This window comes from Lygodium microphyllum, chromosome 4 (assembly GCF_053477565.2).
Source record: "Lygodium microphyllum isolate KBCC chromosome 4, Lygodium_microphyllum_v1.1.10, whole genome shotgun sequence".
Classification (NCBI taxonomy): Eukaryota; Viridiplantae; Streptophyta; class Polypodiopsida; order Schizaeales; family Lygodiaceae; genus Lygodium; species Lygodium microphyllum.
Genome location: NC_141138.1, coordinates 123,238,321 through 123,257,656, shown reverse-complemented (window position 1 = coordinate 123,257,656; position 19,336 = coordinate 123,238,321). Strand labels below are relative to the sequence as shown.

The 19,336-nt window shown below is 40.7% G+C and overlaps 1 protein-coding gene across 5 annotated transcripts; it reads left to right on the top strand.

Annotated features, from left to right (window-relative positions):
* Positions 1–2,492: 2,492 nt before the first annotated feature.
* On the top strand, positions 2,493–17,088 carry LOC148037570 (receptor-like serine/threonine-protein kinase At1g78530). 5 transcript variants are annotated; one of them, XR_015690664.1, is made up of 15 exons: positions 2,493–2,835; positions 3,295–3,430; positions 9,727–9,798; positions 9,886–9,957; positions 10,038–10,109; positions 10,235–10,306; positions 10,671–10,742; positions 10,833–10,904; positions 11,409–11,527; positions 14,607–14,738; positions 14,984–15,316; positions 15,465–15,719; positions 15,821–15,951; positions 16,280–16,423; positions 16,679–16,814. XR_015690664.1 is itself a non-coding variant. In XM_087676520.1 (14 exons), the coding sequence occupies exons 1-14, from the start codon at positions 2,625–2,627 to the stop codon at positions 16,916–16,918; spliced, it is 1,989 nt and encodes a 662-aa protein (XP_087532646.1). In that variant the 5' UTR covers positions 2,493–2,624; the 3' UTR covers positions 16,919–17,088. The 5 variants fall into 5 exon arrangements, 4 of the variants coding, with proteins under 4 accessions (XP_087532646.1, XP_087532648.1, XP_087532647.1 ...); XM_087676520.1 differs by lacking the exon at positions 16,280–16,423 and having other exon boundaries at positions 16,679–17,088; XM_087676522.1 differs by lacking the exon at positions 16,280–16,423 and having other exon boundaries at positions 16,662–16,875.
* The last annotated feature ends 2,248 nt before the right edge of the window (positions 17,089–19,336 follow it).

The window sequence follows — 19,336 nt, the reverse complement described above, 5'->3', positions numbered from 1 at the left end:
TTTACCGATCATTCCTTTTAAAACAATTTTCAATAAATCAAAATCAACGAATAGAAATTTCCTTATGCTTTTTAAATTAAAACAAAGTTCATTTTTGTACATTTGAATGGACTTCTCCTTTGTGCATATGAACACATTCTATTTTTTGTTTTTTTGTTTACAAAAGCATACTTAAGTACTTCTATATATATAAATATACACAAATGAATTAATGAGAAACTAAATTAATTTCTAGCAGATAGAACTTTAAATCACACGAATTTGAGCATTTATCCTAGTTTTATTAAGTAAATAAAATAAAATACAAATAAAAATGATCCTATTTAAAAATTCACTTTTTATGGAGCTTAATTTTAATTTATAAGAAGGAAATTAAATTTACAATTTAATGAATCGATAAACCAAACATCTTATATGTTAAATCAAATTTTTCTATGAATTCTCATTAATCCTAAGTATTAATAAGAGTTTTTATATAATTCTTTAATTGAAAACTTTTCATAACTAATGTTTTGAGCCATACTTAATTAATTTTACTTTTTAATATAGTTTATTTTTTATTTTCAACTTTATCGTAATCTTTTTAAAATTAGAGTATTATTTCGACTCTATTTTAACAACAATCTAATTTAGAAATGAAATTTAAAAATAGAATATTATACATTGATTGTATTTTCAGCATCAGGGTTCCTCAAGGATCTCGCCCCATTGACACACTTGTGAGCAGCCATTATGGATGGAAAGTGTGAGAAAGAAAGGATTTTTGGATAGCAATTCGATTTCTACTAACTCCTTTTTATGAATTAATTTCCTCACATCTAACTCATTAATTTTCACTCCCTCTCTCACTCTTAAGAGTAGACTCATCGTCATCGACGTCGTGTGTTTCCAATGAGAAAGAGAAGCCCTCCTTTAAATAATTTTTAAGGGGATGGAATTTCGTCGTTTAGTGTGGGTTTAGAGTTTAGGGTTTATTGTAAGAGGGAATCCTAGTCTCTCATAGGTGGCATGACTATGGGGGGTAGAGCCATTTTTTGGCAATTCTTACCTTTCAACATTAGCTCCACCAAGCTAGCTCTCTTCATAAAAGGAAATCAAAAGAGGGGAGGACTCCTGGGAGATGGATTCTCTTCACGCTAGTTGATTGTGGAGGGGATAATTCAAAAGTGGGACTTAATTGAGAATGAAGCAAGGTGGATGGGGGTCCTCTCACAGAGAAGGGATGGTTGGTCCATATGCATTAGAGTCAAGCCTATGAACCTGCTTAAGTGTTACAAGACTAAGAACAGAAGGCTACTATGGAAGCCTCAAAAAGAGGGGATTTTGATCATAGATATGGGAGGTCCATTTTCAAAACCTATGAGTATTGGAGGAAGAGATATCCTAGAATTAAAAATTTTAGTCAAACAAATGTGCAAGGATGAAGTGTTGGTGGCACTCAAAGGTCTTGGTAGGAAGTCCTTTATATTTAGCATGTCATTATAAGTTCCCTAAGAAGTTTAAATGAGTTATAGATTATGTACATGCTTATTCTAAAATTAATAAATATGATGGCATTATTGGAAAAACTCACATGAAAGGATATACCTATAAAGGTGACCCATTATTATTATTTTTTTCCAAGTGAGCTACAGAAATGTTTTTGAATAGTCAAACCATATATATCGTATGGAGAGCAGGGAAAAAACTTTGGAACATTCTAATATTTAAATAAAGTAGACCTAGGCCAATTACACACTAGGCATAAGCCCTAGCCCGCCCTCAAAATTGTCTAGTATTTTTCTTATACACTGAGTGCATCCAAACCCATCATCAAAATGTCTTCTTTTTTCTTGGGCGCAAGTTCACACATTGGATGGGGGATCTCCCTTGCCCAAGTCTATCCAACACACGAGTTTTGCAAAGCCAATCACACATTTACACGTCAATAGCATGCCTCATCATTTTTTGTGCTAAATTCATTATCTGGGCCCGAGTTATACCTGCCTAATTTTAAATGAAAAGTTCAAAAGAGTGACAAGTTACAACGATGGGTCAATAAAGTGACACTCAATGTATATTATTTTAAAATTTTACAAAATCTAAAATATAAAAACTTAAATGATTCAATTGTTTGACTCACATTATATATACATAATATCAAAGAATTGTATCATAACTTCAAGTAGTTAAAAGAGTTGCATTATTTTTATAAAATTGGAACTAAATTTGGGTGAGGTGAGGACTGTGACTCACGAGGTTGGCTTTTCGGGGGCATCACTTTATTTTGGCCCCTTTTACCTTAAATACCTTCCAAGTTCCAAGGTGCTCTCAAAGTAGACGTGTACGGTGTGATTCATGAAGTGAAAAGGGGTCTTGCAAGTTGCTACTTGGGAGGCCAGTGGGGCCTATGATGCGTAAAGGCCAGTTTTGTCGGCTTGCATGGAGTCCGACGCGAAGGTCAAATGCTCGAGTTATATTGGCCGGTGGCCTAGCAGGCTAGCACATCTCTCTCTCTCTCTCGCGTGTAGGGAGATTCGCTCTTTTATAGGTCAACTATTCCACGATCCAAGTAGTTCCCCCGTGATGCTACCACCATACACACATTCGGTGGCCTCTCTCTCCCTCACTCCCTCTACTCCCCCATGCCTCCTTTTGCCTGTAACCGAACTGTTCCTTCCATTAGATTAACAAACTTCTTCTACTTCGGACGTTCGAGGAGAAACTGCCAGCCTCAGCAGTGCAGCTTTGTGGCTTCGTCAATGGCAGGCGCTGCTTCCGGCATTCTTCTTCTCTTCACCTTTACCTTGCTTGGCTGTGGACCTCCTCCTGCTGAAGCCTTAATATCTCGAGAAGGTTCTTTCCACAGAGAGAGAGAGAGAGAGAGAGAGAGAGAGAGAGAGAGATTGTGCGTGTGTGTGTGTTGTCTCGTGTCTCCGGCATTCTTCTTCGCTTCACCTTTGCTGTGGACCTCTTCCTGCTGAAGCTTTAATATCTCGAGAAGGTTCTCTGTGTGTGTGTGTGTGTGTGTGTGTGTGTTGTCTCGCGTTTACAATGCTTTCTTGAAATATTGTTAGAGTCTTTATACATCAAAATCCATCCTAAGCTCAGCATTTCAACCAAAAGTTCTATCTGAATTCTGTATTAAACTGCTGAAATGACAAAATTGCTTGTTTATTTAGTGCACAAATATGAAAAGTTTCAGTCTTCATTGCACAAGGGGTGTGTTTTACCCGTTGTCACGTGAGAGTGATGTTCATATGGATTGGTTTTTGCTCACTACGTTTTCTTTATGTTTAATTTGCCTTCTTCCAGGCACATTCCTGCTCGCCTTCAAGGCAGCGATACTTGACCCTGGAGGAGTTCTATCCAACTGGAGCCCTGCACACCCTTCCCCTTGCAATTGGACAGGCGTGCGGTGTGATCCTGGTTCAAAGAATGTCATTTCCATGTAAGTAAATGGCTCATCCGGCATCTCTTCTTCCCTGGTATTAGTCAACCTCTTGAGTTTTCGGTGTGTTAACAAAGGCTAATACTTAGCCAGCCTCTTGAGTTTTTGGTGTGTCTCTTGTGTTAACAAAGGCTATTACTCAATCACTGTAATTTGTTCGATTGTGTGGACGTACTTGTTTGTGAGGCCAATACCTCACACCATAATAGTTTGCAGCAAGCTTTCTTTATGGATTCCATTGCTCGTTCGTGAGTTCTGTTTGTATTCATTTGTCCTTTCTTGTTTGCTGTTGATTGTGTTGTGTTTCATGCCTTATGTTTATTGCATCAGCTTCCACTGTGCACCCTCACATGGTATCAAAGCTGGCTAGTTCCTAGTGCTCTCTTTGCTGCAGTTTTGGCTGATTGCAGGTCTTGAATAGCTGCATTTGCCTGGTTGAAGCTGCTGTCCTTGCACTTTCACCTTCCTGCTCCTTGTCTACAGCAGGGTGGCCTCTTTACAACCTGGGTGGCCTGTTTTGCTGACTGATGACAGCTTGTGCATGTGTCTACCTAAAATACTGCTAGTTTCGGTTGTGAATGCCTTGTGAGAGTGAGCAATGGATTCAAAGGAACACGGAGAGAGAAGTAAACTATGATAGAAGATAAAAACATACTTGAAGCTGAAGGAATAGCATGCTGATTTGAAAGCAAATATAGTCTGTGAACAGTCAGCCCCTGCATGCGTTGAGCGTCATATATGTGAGGGTGCTAGAGTGATGGCAGAAGTTGATGAGGTCTGGCTGAGGAGAATGAGAGAGAAATGATGATTGCTGGCAAGAGTAACTGTGTCAGCACTAGGAAGGCAGAATTCATACTGCAGGCAATGTGGAAGATGCAGACAACTGCTCTATGAAGAGGGAGAGGCTGAAAACTGGCTGACCTGCTCAAGAAAAGCACCTGAAATTGGCTAACTGCCTGTCCTAAAAGGCAAAAGCACATATGTGATTGCCTGCTCTCTAAATGGTCTAGCTGCCTGCAAGAAGGGATAAAAGATGGTCTACCCTGCTGTGCTGAATGTTCACGCATGCAGGAAGATGCCACTAATATTACTAGAAAGGAGTGAAGAAATGATAGCTGTTGTGCCATGGGGGCTGCCAGAGAATGTTGGACAGGGCAGAGAATGCCATGAACAATGAAACCCCAATCTCCACCTGATGTGCCGGTAATAAAGGCAACTGTCTCACAAGAAAGGCTATGGATAATTATAGGGTTAGAGCTCCTAATGTCCTTATTTGAGTCAGAATGAGGCTCACAATAGTAGGAGCTGATCACAAAAGAAGAGGTATAAAAGCATGTCTGATAATATGCATATGTTGACATTTTGGCTTTCTATGCTGATGCTTGACTGTTTGGACTGCTGTATTGGGCTGTACTGCTGATGACTGCTGCTCTCCGTGCTCGAAACCTTACATCTTACACATTCGCATTACATCAACATTTTGTGCCTTAGAGAGGGTCTTCCACGTCCAATTCAGTGCTAACTCAACTCTATTCATTGTTGATTCTATTTTCCACAGTACATTGGCACTCTGGTTGTGTGATTGAGTTGTGTCGTTTGATCTATTGAAGTTGTTTGTTCAGGTTCTTTTGACCACTTTGTTGCCTCAAGTATCTTCTTCATTTCGATTGTCAATTTTCTTGACAATCATTAATTATGGCACCCCATGTACTAATGAAGAGAATAAGCTCCAATCTCTTGACTATCATGTTGGGAATAGCCTTCTCTAGCTGGAAGTGGCTATCTGACATCATTTGTGGCTAGAGAGACGGGTGACAAGAAGAAGAAGGGGAAACGCTGCTTCTGCAGCAAGAACAACAAGGACTGCAAGAAGCTAGTAGCTTTGCGAAAGGAGGAGTCAAAGGGCAAGGGTGACTAGATTTCTTTATCCTCGTCTGACTTTGACTTTGGTTTCAGTTGGGCAGCCAAGGTTTTTCTGACCAAGGAATTCGTTTTCTAGCCCTAGTGATACTATCATTCGTCACAAGCTCTCGAGCTAGAGAGGACTACGAGAGGGTAGTTGTAGTGGGGCATCAATACCTAACCCGTATCTTCGGTGTAGTGGTTCCTTGAGTGTGGCTTTCTACACGCATTGATTTATGAAGCAGTTTTGAAAACCGCAAGTTGGTGTGCCTTTGGGTCCATAATGGGAGATACAACAGTGAGCTGGCTTTCCTCCTAGTTGATTCTCTCATGGGGAACCCCTTACGCAAGTGGTTGAAGGTGGGAAACCCTTGGTCACGATGTGCTTTTGCAGGGCTGTTCATGACAGGCAAAGAGATTCGACTATTTCTCCTCTTTGTGATCAGAGTTTCAGTATGGTGGACATCAACTTCAACCGACAGGTCATTTTGGCCTCTTTGAGGCTGGTCAACTTGCTGTCCTGAGGTGCCACTCTTGGCTACATTTATTGGGTCCCACTCCTTCGTATCATCGCCTTGCATCCTTGAAGAGGGACTAGAGGCACTGTGGCTGGTCATCGGACTGCTGGTTCCTTGGTGGCATCGTACTTTGTTCTCATGCTTTCCTTATGTATTCCCCATTCACTAGTTCTGTCTGAGTTCATTGTTCCTTCTTGATCAGTGCTCATTGGGTTGTGTTTCATGCCCTGTTTTTATTGCTTCCATTTCCATTGTGCACTCTCACAAATGATACCGAAATACCAGACTAAATGAGGCTTGAAGAGGAACAGTCTAAGTCCCCAATGTTCTATCTCCCAATTGCATGTGGGATCTAAATTTTCCTAGTGAAGAAGAATAGTGAAATATGCATTTGCGAATTCTAAGACTGTATTGGGCTGAATGAGCCTGAAAATACCAGTCTGAATGATTTGCTGAACTGGATGAATGCTGCAAAATGATTGCAAGGTTGAAGATCTCAGATTGCCTATAAAATGGCTGAAGTCTTAGTCACGGGGGATTCACTAGTAGTAATAAGGAGACGTCACCTGCGTGCAAGAAATATATGAAAATACCCCTTATCTACTCCCTATTTATGGGACCTTACCTTATAAAATGTACCTTCCTTCCCTTAAATAACCCCCCTCCCTTATACTCACGTGGTACCATACGGTAAACCCTAGTGGACCCCCCGGGATCTCAGGTTGAATGATCCGCAGTTGCATACAGTTCATGCAAGGATGTGTATGGTTGATCAGTACTACCAAGAGCAGAACAACGAATGACCAGGCTGAAATGGTTTGGTAGAAGCAAAATGCAGCAGATTGCGCTGCAGCAATGCTGTATGCATGAGATAAGTGACAGGTGCAACGATGGGTGTGCAAGCAGTAATTCTAATATGCATGCAAAAGTTATTATGCAAGTAAAACACAAAATACTGCTCAATGCATAAATGGTTGAGTTCAGATGAATGAAATGATAGGCTGCATGATTGCTGAGGCATGAATAAAAATGACTCCACAATGACTCAATTGATCAGCTAATGAAAAAGTTGATTGGACCTTTATTTACATATGCATAGTCTTGGAGTTTTTACATTTGTCAAAACTAAAATCAATAAGCCAGAAGAGAGACTTATGCTACTGATTAATTGGCATAAGTTCAACAGCACCACAAATTGTCATAGAAGGATATGGACACTACCTGTTTGAGATGTAAATATGGCATATGTACAGTTGGTGCACATGGTCCATGTGACAGGCATGCATAGCACATGTGCTAGGGCAAGTTCTAAAATCTAATAAAATCCGATCCTAAAGCTACTGCACAATGTTCACTGACAGAACACTTATGGAACATTATGAAGGCAGCTGGTTTTGTAAGTCGTCTTGTTGCATTGTGGATGCAGTTTGGTGATCCTCACTAGTTTTGTTTTAAACTTTCCTTTGTTCAATCCACACCAAGTTGTCAAACATGTGGTTGTTCTATAGGTGAAATAATTCCACAATAATGATGGTGTTTGAGTCTAACTATTGGATTGGAAGTGCTTAAAGGACACGTACAATTGAATTTTGTAGATTTTGCATTGAAACAATGACATCTGTATGGACAATTTGGGATCTAAGTGTCTCCTGGTAAATGGTAAAGGCAAAGAATTCAAGCTTGGTAAAGAGACTTGGAAATATGAGAAAGTGGCTAAAAGGTTGGAAGACATTGCTAATGATCTATGCATTAGAGATTTATTTTTGGATGAGAAAGAAATTGTACGCTGGTGCAACCACATGCCACAACACCTAATACATTAAGTTTTGCACGACGAAGACTCATGTGTTTGGTGAAACTATTAGTGTACCTATTTTAGTGTTGCTAGTTTGTCATCTCCAAGTTGTGAGCTCTTGTCAGGTTTGACACAGACATGGGACCTCTGGCATTTTAGTATGCATTTCTAGAGTTTCTTAAGCATTTTCTGCTTTTCCTAACTTGCCCCACCCTGTCAGACATTGTCTTGCCTCGTGGGATTTTTCTGCCACATCAATTGTCTCTCCACCATTAGAAGATGTTTGCTCACCACATATCCCTTGAGAAGAAACTTTGGATGCTCAGTGTCGATGATTCTCTTTCCATGAAGGACAACATCAACAAATTGGAGGACATGAGAGATGAGCTTGCATCTCTCGGATAAACTATATCTTTTGAGGATATGGCCATGATTCTATTGACTTAGCTACCATCTCCAAAGTTCGATGTACTCTACACTAGTCTTCTTAGTTTTGAGGACCTGAGACACACTTCTTTGGGAGAACCTTGCCCTGCTAGTCTTGGGGCATGACGAGCGGCTTAGAGATTGAGCTACCCATGGATCTAGCTCCACGAAGACCTTTACCATAGGTTTGGGGGGAGAGAAGAAGGGGAAGTCCCAGGCTAAGAAATAAGAGGACAAGAAGGATGATTCCAAGAAGAAGCCTAGACGCCCCCATTGTGGCAAGGGCACTCATCTTGAGGAGAAGTGCTTGCAGAAGTAACCCCATTTGAAGCCCAAGGAGAGTTCCAAGGATTCAAAGGCCACACCCGCTAACATCGAGTCTATCTTCATATACTTGTTTAAGGTAGAGGATATGACACTTGCTTCTTCTTCTGAGGAGAAGCCTTGGCTTGTGGATACTGGAGCCTCTTTCCATATGACTTACCACTAGGATTGGCTTGAGAGGACATGAGATCGAGAGTGGGGATCCATCACCATTCGTGACAACTCTTTCATCCCCGTGCGAGGAGTGCAGACCATTTCCATCTTACCTGATCAACATACTTCTTTGGCCAAAGTCTTCTATGTATGAGGTTTTGGATTTAACCTTCTGTATGTTTACAGTCTTATACAGCTAGGTACCCAAGTCATCTTTACCAAGGATGCAGTCATAGTGGAGGATGTCTCTTCACAAGTTGCTCTTTGGATCGATACACAGGAGGGTGGACTCTACACACTCACAGCCCTTGTTGCGCGATCTTCACATGAGCTTGGATTGCTTTGGCATGCTCGATATGGGCATTTTGAACCTTGATGCTATTCGACAGGCTTCTTGGAAGAAGATGGTGGAGGGACTTCCAGATTTCCCTCCCATTCACATTGTGTGCCCTAGTTGCTTGAGGGGCAAGCAGCCTAGGCAGCCTCATCCACAGGTTGCTTCTCGGAGGGCTTCAATAACGCTTGAGTTTGTACACACTGACCTTATTCCCTAGCATAGGTATATCTCCAAGTTACTTTTGGCCAAGTGTTAGCCTATTTCTTGCTCTATGGACCTTGAGTCCAAGTTATTGGCAGCAGGTGATCCCCTTCTAGATGCCACCTGCTACAAGTGCCTTGTTGGCTCTTTGATCTGGGTGATCCACACTCAGCCGGACATCTCTTTTATGGTGGCTTTGCTGTCTTCTTTTATGAAGACTACTCCTCAGGCTTACTGGAGAGCCGCTTTGCATGTTTTGCACTATCTATAGGGGAGTCGATCCTACGGGATCATGTATGGAGAGGGGAATTTGTTTCTGCAGACATTGCTGGGTTAATAAAATGGGACAGCATAGTGCACTGTCTTCATTTTGAAAAAGCAACTGGGTAAAATGCCTGGTGGTCTGAAATGAGGCTGAAAATCCCTTTGGTTTACAATGATGTCTTGGAAAGGACTGTACTAATAAAACTGGCCAATTTTCTGGCTGATTTTGCAAGGTTATGTGTTGAGTCTGTCCATTAAGGATTCATTTCATTAATAGGATCATAATGGTTAATCTGTATTAATTCTTTGTTGTGAAGTTTGGATATAATTTGATAATGAAGTTGCTCTCTGGCTTCCCTTCATTGGACAATTTCAGAAATCTTGCTGGATGTAACTTGAGTGGGATGCTTGTTCCAGAACTGGGAGGACTCAGAAAGTTGCACAGACTGTAAGTGATAATACTATTTCGCTCCAGATACTCACAGTACAATTACTTTTACGCTCCAGATACTTACTTTGCCCTTGTCTGCTCCAGATACTTACAGTACAATGATTTTTATGGCGAGATACCACAACACTTGGGGAATTGCACTCATATGAGGACATTGTAAGCATTCCTTTCATCTCTTATATTTTCTAAGTATGATATAAAGATTTGTAAATGCATGACAACTTTACTTCGTACAGGAGTCTTCACCATAATAATCTCTATGGCGGTTTACCTATTCAGCTGGAGAATCTTGGGCTACTCCGAACATTGTAAGTTATAGTAGATATTTTGAGATCCAATCAGGCCTTCTTCACATACTTGCAGGAGTCAATTTATTTATTTGTACTGTTTCTTTCCAGCTACAGAAATCAACGTGAGGACTTGATTGTGATAGGTACCTGCAGAAGAATCACTTCACTGGAACAATCCCTTCAATGCTTGGAAACCTTACCTCTTTAATGATACTGTGAGTTCAATTAGTTGGCCTAGCTTCTGGCTGTTCATCCCTGTTGTTATTAGCAAATTATTTGAAAATTATTTGACCATCATAATGGTATCTGCGATGGCTCAACTCCCTCCATGTTAATTAAGCTTGTGAAGTGTGGACTGCTAAACCATAGAGTTTAATAAAGTGTGGCTCAGCCCACCTTATAGTCCAGTCATTGGATGCTTTTTAATCAGCACCAAAGCTATGATTAGATTTGACTTCTTAAGTTATCTGACCGGGAAACTTATTCAAAGCTCTTAAAGATTGGGACAAGGAAACTGAAAAGTTGTGTCATGCTCTGTTATTTCTGTTCCTGTTCTGATGATGAGTTGCTGTGAATCAGGGATCTATCTAACAACTTCCTCGTTGGCAACATTCCCTCTGTCATTGGGAACCTGAACAACTTGATTTACTTGTATGCTTTACCATGCTGTGCATGTCTAACAATTTTCTCTCTACATTATCACAATTTACCTTATGTACATTTTTAGCTGTACTTTTGCAGGAATTTATCCTACAATAGATTAAATGGAACCATCCCATCCAATGGAGTTTTTCCCAAGTTTAAAGCTAAATCGTAAGTTTCTTAACCCCACAATGCTTAGCTTTGGAAGTTTTGATACCTTGCTTATGTAGCCTCAGTCTAGCTTCACTAAAACAAAGGTGCATACCCCATCCATTAGGTTTCCAAATGACTAAATACTGTTCATTTTGAGACAAAACGGCAGTTTACAACTTCAGCTTTTGAGAATGCTTTGTGGTGTACATTGATCGATCGAACAACAGTGCTTTCACTTTCCTCAAACAGGGAAACTTGGACTATCTGTTCAGAGTAACCTTAGAAGAGATGGTTCTGCAATGTCAGAACTAATTTGGAGATTGCTAGGATAAGTGTGGTTAACATGTAGGTGCAGAAAGAAATCCAAAACATCCCAGAGATGTAGAGAAACATCACTCGTTATGTTGACATTCTCAGTGTAGTTTGTAATGTTATTTGTTATTGTGATTGGAGATATATATGTGCCGCTTGACTAACCTCTTAAAATACTGTTGGCTTGTTAATTTTTGGGGGGTAAAACAGTTTTATTGGAAATGCAGAGCTGTGTATGGAAAGCTCAGCCTGTCAACATTCACAATCAGAAGTTAGCTCACCAACAATCACTAATTATACTGCTCCTATTTCATCATCTAAAGCGCATGGTAAGTTCAGCAGCAGAGGCTGCTCTTTTCATTTTAAATGGTACATATTCTGTGATTGTGATGCCAAGAAAGACGACCTGAAAAGCGAGTTGGGTCTTGCCTTTGAGTTTTTTGCATTATTCTACTGCAGTGGTTGCCATTTCACATTCTTAAATTGGCAGATAACAAGGGATCATTCCTCTCAGGACATCAAGGGCACATTATTATAACATGGCTAAACAATCAATTATTGCTCCATGTGCTTCCTTTCACTGACTTGAGATGCTGACTCACTGTCATATAATCTATTCCTTACACAATTCTCAAATTCCCTAGGTGTTACATAAATTGGCAAATTATAACTACTTTGTTTCTTTTCCAATTGAAACGTATTGACTGCTCAGGTCAACGAGTTGATCCATCCATAATAACTCCTTATGGGATGGCCAGAATATTTACCGTCATAAAGTTTGTTTCTTGGGTAGTTCGAAACCTGTAGCTTGCAAACAAATGACCTTATTTTGTATGTAGCAGATTTTGTACATCCAATCCAAGCACAGAGATCTTATGTGTTAAGCTTTATCTTTTGCAATGACTTTGAACCATTAGATAAATCTTTCACAATTTCTGCTTAAAATCATGTGTTAAGAGGTCACTTTGTTATCCGTTATAGTATATGGAGACTCACCTATACTTTCCCGTGAAAATTACTCATCAACATTTTTCCACGCAAGTTTGTACAATACATTATTTGTTATTACATCCAATACGTTTACATCTCTACAACAGTGTAAAAGAGGAGAAGGTTTGTACCTTGTGGATTGATCTGGACCCTGGTACTTGAGAAGCTGCCAATTAGAGCTGTAGCAGCCTGAAGCAGTGTTGCTTTTCTATACCAGCAGTAGCAGGAGCAGAATTTATTAGTACAGTGCTAGTGACGATGACTCAAGGTGTTGATGGTTGCCTACAACACTGTTCTTGTGTGTGTAGGGGTCATCATGTGAAGCCATGGCATGTAGAAGGAAAGGTAAAAGAAGAGGTGTGTTGATCCATTGAAGGTAGAAGAGGAGACAGAGAGTTTATTATTGCGAGAGCAGAGGGGCCGCCGACTGGAAAGGACAAAATGTGAATTGGCAGTCGACCCAATGTGAACGGGAGCCCATCCAGATGGGCATGAGCCACTGCCACATCATGGGCAAGCACCATCTATGTAAACAGCCCAAGTTGACAGAGCCTTGAGTACCTTTTATAGAACCTAGCCACCCAATACTTGAAGTGCCCTAAATGCATTCACATGACAAAACCCTTTAGCAAATCTTGAAGTGCCTTGAGCATGCTCACACTACAATCCCTCACTGACCATTTAGTTAGTTATCAGTGGCCAATGTTGCAGGCACACATCCATGATATCCAAGGATGTAACAAGGAGGAGGGGAGGAGCCTTAGATAGATGTTTCATGGCATAGATGGATATACTCTCTTAGGCAGTTGTAGCCAGTGTCAAAGGTAAATGAGTAATGTGTGGATACAAGGACATTTTGGGAGCTTCTCTTTTAGAATTCATATTGCAGGACAACTAATGAGAATAATTAGTACATTAGGCTTTTCTTTCAAGTGCATTGTGTGTCATTGTTATAGATGGGAAATCATCGATACCATTGTGGCTTTGTATAGATGACCCGCATTTTGGCCAAGCCTATATTTCCAAGTGCTGGACTACTCTACTCAATTCTAGCACATTGACACATCCAACATGGCGTGCTATTGTTGTGAGTTTATAACACTCAATTGCATCACATTTTATCCACACATTGTTCATTGCAAATATCCATTTGTTCCTTCATTTTGAGTTTTGTCTTTCTTCCCTCCAATGTGAGTTGAGAGTGCGTGTAAGCCAACCTTGTTTTGAGTTTACTTTCAGCATAAGGATGCATCTAACACAAAGATTCTCTTGTATTTAAATTGAGATCACACACATGCAAGTGCACATGCAAAAAGAAATCTTTTCATTTGTTGGGAATTAGACCATTGCTCTCTAGCTATTTCTATTTTGTGTGGTTAAGAATCGATACAGTTGACATCAACATTGGGGTTCTGTTTGATTGTCATTTTTGTATCATTCTATTTTTTTAATTGTACTGATCATCCATGATCTCAAAGAAGGTGTTAGTAGAGTACATCTTGGGTGCCAGAGTGGCTATTTTGGGTCCCAGGACCCACAGCCAGTGTGCATTTCATTTATGAGACAATGCCGTTTTGGCTAGGTGACCGCATTTATTGCATATTTATACTGGCTGACTGGTCATTTTGTTGTATTTAGTTTGGCCTATTTATAGGCTCCTCCTCCACTATATTCATTGTCTCTTCCATCTTGGATCACCTTACATCATTTGGCATTAACGACCACCTGATTGATTATTTACTGAGCCATTGTATTAACCATTCTGCCTTAACAGATGCATATGTTCTGTTTCTTCTTCAAGTATTTATTGCCGAGGTTACTTTTCTTGCTAAAGAAGTTGCAAGGTTACTTTTCTTGGTAAAGTTGGATCATACTCGTTAAAAATATGGATGTGGAAGCTGCGCTTATGCTTGATCAAAGCAGTGCAGTTGTTGCAAAAGGCAAACATGGATAGAGTGAAAACATTAACAACATGAATCTCTGGTTGGGAAATTGAGAGAACAAGGTTACTGGTCCCATGGATTTATCTAGTGGTTGCATAGGTGTATACCAGGGCTTATTTTCCTTTAAGTAGTCCTTGGTGGATCGGTTGCTGGGTTATAGAAACCCAACTTCTAACGGATCTACTGACAAGCAATACTCAAGTTGGCATTGATGGTGTGAATCATGTTTCCAGTAATCATTTTAGTTCCTTGCCATCTAACTCTTTGGTTGAACTGCGAATCTGAAAGTTGATAGATGTTGTGGTTTTTAGACTAGCTGACACTTTGTACAATACATCACCCAAGTTCATTTAGTGTGTTGTTGAGATACGTCACTGTTTTTAAAACAATCCATTAGCCAAAATTTGAGCTGGATGGAATCTTTATCTCGGAAAAATGCTAGCTGTGCTGAACTGTTCATATGGATTTTATGCAGGAGGTTTGAGTGTGATTGCAATTGCTGGAATCTGTGTTGGAGCTTTCCTATTTTTCAAGGGCTTTTGCATTTCAGCACTGCTTTGGAGATGGTCCAAGCATACTGGTCACAAAGAAATAAATCTTGGGACTGGTGAGGATTTTCTGTTGTATCCTATAGAAGATCTTGTTTTTGCTAAGAGTTGTACGGTGGAACTTAAAATGTCCCCATACACTGTAGTAATAAGGGACTCGGAACTCCTGAACTTCTGTTGCTGCAGAGATGTAATATAAAGTGTCGATGTGTCTGTTGTGTGCTTCGAGGATAAGATATGTATAAATCTAATACCTTATCTGGCACATAGATTGATACATTCAACCTTTTCTTTTGTCTTATAGATGGAAAGCTGGTAATGTTCCCAGGAGGTTCTTCTATTTCTTCATCTAGAGAGTTGCTAAGATGCATTGGTAAACTGGAGGCCAAAGATGTTGTTGGTGAAGGTGGGTATGGTGTTGTCTACAAAGTAGTAGACAAGTACTCCAACGTGTTTGCAGTCAAAAAGCTCAAGCAGTGTCTAGAATCTATCCGTGGTTTTGAGGCAGAGTTGGAAACCCTTGGAGCTATCAAGCATCGAAATCTTGTTAGGTTACTAGGCTATTGTACATCGTCTACTGTAAAACTGCTTATTTATGAATATCTTCCCAATGGAAACCTTGAGCAGGCACTCCATGGTAAACATATGACCAAATAAGTTTTAAACCAGTCTTTCAATCAAAAGATAACTTACAAGAAAATGTCATTGTTATTTCCTTGATCTTGTTTGTTTTGATCATGACCTGACAATGTATGTTCGTCTTCTTTTGAGGGGCTGAATTACAGGTCACGCTGCTGAACAGAAGCCTCTTGATTGGACCACAAGGCATAGCATAGCTCTTGGAGTGGCTCGTGGGTTGGCATACCTTCATCATGATTGTTATCCTCCAATCATCCACCGTGATATAAGCTCAGCTAATGTTCTCTTAGATTCTGATTTACAACCCCATCTTACCGATTTTGGACTTGCCCGGGTGCTTGGCCTGTATGAGACACACATAACAGCTACTGTAGCTGGAACATTTGGCTACATTGCCCCAGGTAAGGGATCTTCTGGCAGATAAATGGTCAGACATATGCCAAAAGGGTCCATCCTTAAGAGCTGATTCCTTATAAATGTAGTTGTTTTGATGAACTTCTAGAATATGCTGAGGCTAGTAGAGTGAGTGACAAAGTGGACGTCTACAGTTTTGGGGTGCTGCTGCTTGAGCTCCTAACTGGGAAAAGGTCTACAGACTCAAGTGAAGGAGAGGATATCAGTCTAGCTGCATGGGTAAGGAAAATAGGTGTTGTTTTGGTTGTTAATGTGATTTTAAGGGCCTGTCTTGTACTCTTAGAAAACTTAACTGAAGGATGCTGGGTCTTTGTTTTCAATATGAATGGAAAGTAACATGAAATCCAAAAATGTATGTGAGCTACAAATTGAGGTTTCAAAGCTCTGATGGCGCTATCTTCAAATGGAGGCTCTAAAGCTCTGGTGGTGCTATCTTCAAGCTTGGTGGAATTATCAGTATTAGAGAAACAAGGAGAATGCAGTGCCATTCTCTAAGTTTGGGCTTATTGGCTTAAGATGCCTCACATAAATGTGATTGAAATTTCAGGGATCTAGTTACATGAGACCCCTATAGAACTGTGAAATTGTAGTAATTGCCTTACTACATAAGGTGGAATTGGGGGAAATTTCGGGCACATTGGTGGCATGGGCTTATTCTCATTGCTGTTTTTTGCTTCAAGAACTTGACTAGGTGGATATCCTTTTCCATTCCCACCATTTCATTGGTCTTTGGAATACTTGAAACCCTGAAAAGGCATGTGGCCTGTTTGTAATCTTCAGAGATACCAAATATTTAAGTTTTGTTAGAAAATAGCTCAGGTTCCAATCTTTACTGATGAGTGTTAGATGTGTACAGAAGTCATTAGGAATCTCAGATTTTTAAGACTTTTCATGCGTTTCTTGTATTTTGTGTTTTAAAGGGTTTGCAGCAATGCTGGCATTGCAGGTCCATAGGGTACAGGAGAATGGAGAGACAGTTGAGTTGTTTGACAAGACATTGAGGGCGACTGCTCATGAAAATGAGCTGCAAACTGCATTGCTGGTAGCCCGTGCATGTGTTTCCAAGAAGCCTGAGAATAGGCCATCCATGAAGCGGGTGGTGGAGTACTTAGAAATGGATGAGCTGCAACTTAGCAGTATCTCCTCATTGTACCATGACAATGTGAGGGAAGAGGTACCTGATTGAACAACTAGAATGTGAAGGGAAAACTCCCCTATACAACAAAAATGTTCTTCTGAACATTTGTTAATGTAAAGTATTTGTTTTGATTACACTCGTTCTTTTTCTGCTCCATAAGATTTTCTACTTGGTTAGTCTTGAACTAAAGAGTTTAGGCACCCAACGATTATCCTTCCATTATATCAACTTCTTCACCTAGGGTTTGAACTAGCTTGACTCGGGATTGTCACTTGCTTGTCAAAGTATCGAAGTATAATGTCACCCATCAACAGTAGAGTTAATTCCTTGGTCTTGTGGAAGTTGAATGAAACGAAGAAATGTGCTACCATGAGTTATCGTCACGAATTTTTAAATAATGTGCAAAGCTCATTATAGTGAACTTTACATGCATCAATAAACGATGCATTATGGAAAACCAGCGAAAAAAACTGTTGATGCTGGAATGGACCATTGGTCCTACATAAGTCCCTATAGACTACACCATAAACTGGAGGATCTTTCTTAACCTTTAAAAGACACGAGGATACTTTCTCCAACCTTAGAAGCACCGTCAATCAAACTCTTAAAACTCGGGTTATTTTTAAACACAGCAGAGTTTCTAATCTTCCAAGGAACTGCATGAGGACAGCCTTGATCAAATTCCAGGTCTTGAGGGTTTCTTCATCTAGCAGCATATCCATCAAAGCAACTTTCCAAACCCTCCTCACCCTTCTCTTCCACTGTTTCAGCTCTGAGAGAGGGAAGGTACGTTTCCAAAGTGAGCATGTTTTGTGAAGCTATCAATCTGACGCCTCAAAAAAGTCCTTCCTCTTGCACCTTCCATGAACATTACCAATTGATGAAGAAACTTTGCAGGATGATCCAAAAATGATATTGAGGATGAAGGCCATTTTAACTCTATACAACACACAACTTGCAGTTAAGCCCCATGGTAATGAGAGATTCTGTTAATATCCCCATCAATCTTGCTGCCCAATATCCCAAATGTCAAACCTTCTCCTTATGCCTTAAACATGAATAGACTTGGATAAGCTAGATCTGATGTGAAAGGGATGTTAGACAGTCATTTCCTGGACAGTTAGCAGTACGGCAGTCCACGCAGTCCACGTCAGCAGTCGGCCAGATTTAATGCAGTCGGCTGCATTGCAGCCGACCTGCTCCAATTATTTTCAATTTTTTTGGCTATTTATAGCTAGTTTCGTGGCTCACTCCAGAATTCATTATTCAGATTCTGATCTTAAGATCTGTTGGCAGAGACAAACTGTGCTCGGGCTGACGGAGATCGAGGTTATCAAGTCGGAGACATACACAGATATTTCCTCTGCCCCCTTGTGTATTTCTGCACTCTTATACAGCATATTACACCGTAGATTTTCTGCGTTTACACTATCTCCTTTTTTCTCTCTCTCTCTCTCTTCTCTCTGTGTTCACTCTCTCTCAGTCTTTGTCCTACGCTTTCGCATCGCTGCACTCTGACATGGTATCAAAGCAGTGAAGATGGACTGACTGAGGGCTCAACCTATCTGAAGAGGAGATTTCATCGCGACACAAGGCTGCGTTTCCAGGTTTCGAGGGCGAGCGGGAAGGCTGTGCATCAGATCAAGGCTGAAGCGAGAGTGGGCTTGCGGGAAAGGAGTCTAATCGGTGAATTTGCTGCAGGTTATTGCTGTTCGAAGGGGAGGAAGGTTGCATTTAAGGCCTTCCATTGCAGATTTTACCTTTTCAGCGCTTCCGGCGGGTGAAGAAGGTTTGGGCAACGGAGGAATCAGTCCTAGAAGGCTGCGTTTTCACAGTCAGAGGGGGCTGCTTTTGCGTTTGTGCAGGTATTGCAAGTTAACATGTCTTCAGAGACTAATTTGGAGTTCTAGGCGATCATAGACAGGAAGGTGCCTGTCCTACCGGCTCTTCCAACGGATCAAAAGCTTGATGGTGACAATTACCATATCTAGCGGGTGATGATGTTGGCCATTTTAGAGTCTTATGATTTGGCGGAACTGGTGATGGAGGAGATTAACAGGCCCTCGGTGAGGGATGAGTCCAAACTCTCTTCCAATGCTCGTGCGGAGTTGACCAAGGCCCAGTCTCGTTGGGACAAACTGAATGCCAGGATTCGATCTTTTCTGTTTCTATCTTACACCACAGCTGTGATAGCTCACATCGAGCACTTGACGATGGCTCGTGAGATATGGCTGGAGCTCGATCAGATGTACAACCGGATGACCCTAATGAAGAGGGTTTCTTTGGAGGCGCAGATGTGGACTTTGTCTGTGAATAAGTCTTCTTCGCTTCGGGAACACATCAACAAGCTTCGGCAGCTTTAGATGCAGGTTCAAAATGCGGGGAAGGCTGTTTTCTCCAAAGACATGGCAATCACTTTACTATCCTAGTTGCCGCCACAATTCGGTACTTTTTATTCCGCTCTTA

Coding starts and splice junctions, on each gene's coding strand:
- LOC148037570 (XM_087676520.1), top strand. CDS start 2,625: ATGCCTCCTTTTGCCTGTAACCGAACTGTTCCTTCCATTAGATTAACA. Junction 10,743..10,832: donor CTGAACAACTTGATTTACTT/GTATGCTTTACC, acceptor GTACTTTTGCAG/GAATTTATCCTACAATAGAT. Junction 15,952..16,678: donor ATATCAGTCTAGCTGCATGG/GTAAGGAAAATA, acceptor CTGGCATTGCAG/GTCCATAGGGTACAGGAGAA.